At 36.4% G+C, this 2,844-nt stretch overlaps 1 protein-coding gene across 1 annotated transcript; it reads right to left on the minus strand.

Annotated features, from left to right (window-relative positions):
• Nucleotides 1-1,967: 1,967 nt before the first annotated feature.
• On the minus strand, nucleotides 1,968-2,507 carry LOC107461773 (delta(3,5)-Delta(2,4)-dienoyl-CoA isomerase, peroxisomal-like). The gene has a single exon (XM_016080333.3). The coding sequence runs from the start codon at nucleotides 2,505-2,507 to the stop codon at nucleotides 1,968-1,970; it is 540 nt and encodes a 179-aa protein (XP_015935819.3).
• Nucleotides 2,508-2,844: the final 337 nt, after the last annotated feature.

Below are 2,844 nucleotides of genomic sequence, written 5' to 3' on the forward strand. Positions count from 1 at the left end.
GTTGCATCTATGCAAATGAGTATTAAAATTTTAATTTATAATTTTAATATATATTTTAAGATAAGTGATAGATAAATTCAAAAATAAAATGTTTTTATTAGGATGAAATGGATGCCAAACACAATTTTTAAAGAAGTAATAATGTGGGAGAGTTTTCTATCTTTTTCCATAAAGTTCTGAGTGTTGTGTAGAAGTCAGTAAAAATAAGAAACTTTGTTTCAATCCATATATTTTTTCTTGAGTTCGACAATACAAAAAAAGTCGGTATATGTAACTTCTCACGAAGGTGAAGAGAAGAGACATTAAAGAGGTAAATTACACTTTGAACTATAGATAGTGACAGAAAAACGAAAGAAATTGTTACATCTCTCCAGATAGAGACAAAGGGTCATCAGGAAGAAAAAATTGTGCCGATAAAGAATCCATAATCCATATATTTTGGGTAATTATTTTTAGGTTCTTCTTTGATGTATGTAAAAAGGATTAGCTGGATTTTGAGAGGGATTGATATCATCTATGGTGAGTGAAAGTGAAACACTAAAAGAGTGAAGTTGAATGGTTTGAATTGATTGTTTTAATCATGTATGGCCGACAGAATTATTAGAAACTCAAATATCATAATAAATTTGAGGGAGTATATAAAGATAATTGGTGTATTTTTTATTCAATTAAAAATAAAAAAATGATATGTACACAAAAAAACAAAACAAACTTGCAAAATTTTAAATTTTAAACTTTTTTATAAACTTTTAAGGTGGTTGATTTAATACGAATAATATGCAGTGGCTAAATAATTTTTATCTCCTTACCCGAATGCCAAATCAAATGGCAGCCATCATGAAGGGCCAGGCCACCGCAGCTGAAGCGAGACTCCCTAACCGCCACTGATTGTTAGGCAGCTGACGGTGGCCGAGTCCTTTCTTCAACCAAGCAAGAATAACCTTATCGTAATTGCATAGATGAAAAATCACATTAATCTCCACTTAGTGAAAAAAACCAACCTTAACAACTCTTCTAACAAAAAGTACATCATGAAGTTTATAATAGAAATAACCGTCATCGTTTCATCAATCGCTATCCTTAACGTATTTGCTCATCTACAAGCAGTTGATTAAGGGCCCTATGAAGCATCTCTATCAACCACAGCTGATCCTCCCACGATTGCTACCGCTACTGCAGCCGCTGCAGGAAGTACACACTTAAGAAAACACCATTAAAAATGAACATGGTCAAGGTAATCAAATCCGATTAAATCTATAGCTATTACCAATCCAAATCCGTTCAAATGTGCTGGCAGCTCTGCCTCGGAAAAAATTCTTATTCATCTGTTCTAATGAATCAGCCGAACTATCCTGACCATAAAAAAAGGCTTTCTTTCAGTAGAGGAGAGGAGAAAAACAAAAAAGACGGCCTCAAGGATGAACTCATGCCTATAGCTTATTACGGCAATGAATGTAAAGAAAATTACATACTCTAAGCTATTCAAATTGTAATGTCAGAAGAGATTTAGATATAGAGAAAAATAAGTTCTTCTCATTTTAAAAAAAAGATGAAAATTTTTTTTTAAAAGATATTTGTTAAGTTATTAACACTTTATACACTATATACTTTTTATGTACTTTTACTTTAAAAAATTATAAAAAATAAACTTACATCTATTATTGATAAAAAAATAATCTTAGGTAATAATTTATTTTAAAAAGAATAAAAATTCTTTTAAAAAATATTTATTGAATTATTACACTTTATATATTATGTATTTCTTATATTCTTTCATTATAAAAAAATCACATCTAGGTAACAGAATGCAATCATTTTTTTAAAAAAGAGTAAACTACCATTTGTACCCACGAAAGTTGAAAACGCTGACATATCTACCCATAGAAAAAGAAAATTATCATTTGTACCCATGAAAAATAATTTTTACAAGCAAAATTATCCAAACTCTAAAAAATTAAATAAAATCCCTAAACTACCCCTCTCTCTACCACGACCACTATCATCTCCTCCCCCCTCCTCTCTCTCTCTCTCTCAATCACGATGGAAACGGTGTGGGTGCCATGGCCATCAACCTCCTTCACCGAAAAGAATGCTTCCTCCATGCAATACCTTAAGTCACAGGCTGTCACGATGTCAATTGCACCACCGATGCAAGCGCCATGGGTACTAGTAATCACTGGCTTCCGGCACCGCTCCAACGCCGTGATAGAATCTTGCATCGCCAGGATCTGCCGACGGAGACTCTCTCCGGCATCGTGGTAGGACTGTGTGATAGATTTCAACTGGAAAATGTCGATGCCGGAGCAGAAGTGATCACCGGCGCCGGATAACACGATGACGTTGACGTCACGGTTGTGGTCCAGGGCATACAGGGCTTTGGGAAACTCAGTGCAGAAATCATGCGTCAGAGCGTTGCGTTGTCTCGGACGATTCAAATAAAGGTGGAACACCCCTGATTTGGGGTTCTTCTCTACTACCTCTAGGGTTTTGTATTTCTCCTCCACCATTGATTTCCCTAATTTTCCTTTCCAGTTGGGAGGAACAGGGCCGAGGTCGCGGTCGTTGAAGGACGATGGTGGTGGTGGTGGTGGTTTCAGCTGCAGTGGCATGGTTGATAATAGAAGCGAGAGAGGATTCGTACAAGTGCTTGTGGGTTGGGAAGATGGAGGGCTTGGCTTCATGGTGAACTTGCACTATGAAGGTGCTCTTCTTTTTTGGTGAAGCGGCAGCAAGTGTTGCTGTGACTGTGAGGATGAAAGAGAGGAGGGTGTGGTAAGGAGCCATTGGAGCAGTGGTGGGGACTCAGTGGGAAGTAATAGTGAGAGTGTGTTAGAAAGGGAAAGA

Source organism: Arachis duranensis, chromosome 8 (genome assembly GCF_000817695.3).
Source record: "Arachis duranensis cultivar V14167 chromosome 8, aradu.V14167.gnm2.J7QH, whole genome shotgun sequence".
Classification (NCBI taxonomy): domain Eukaryota; kingdom Viridiplantae; phylum Streptophyta; class Magnoliopsida; order Fabales; family Fabaceae; genus Arachis; species Arachis duranensis.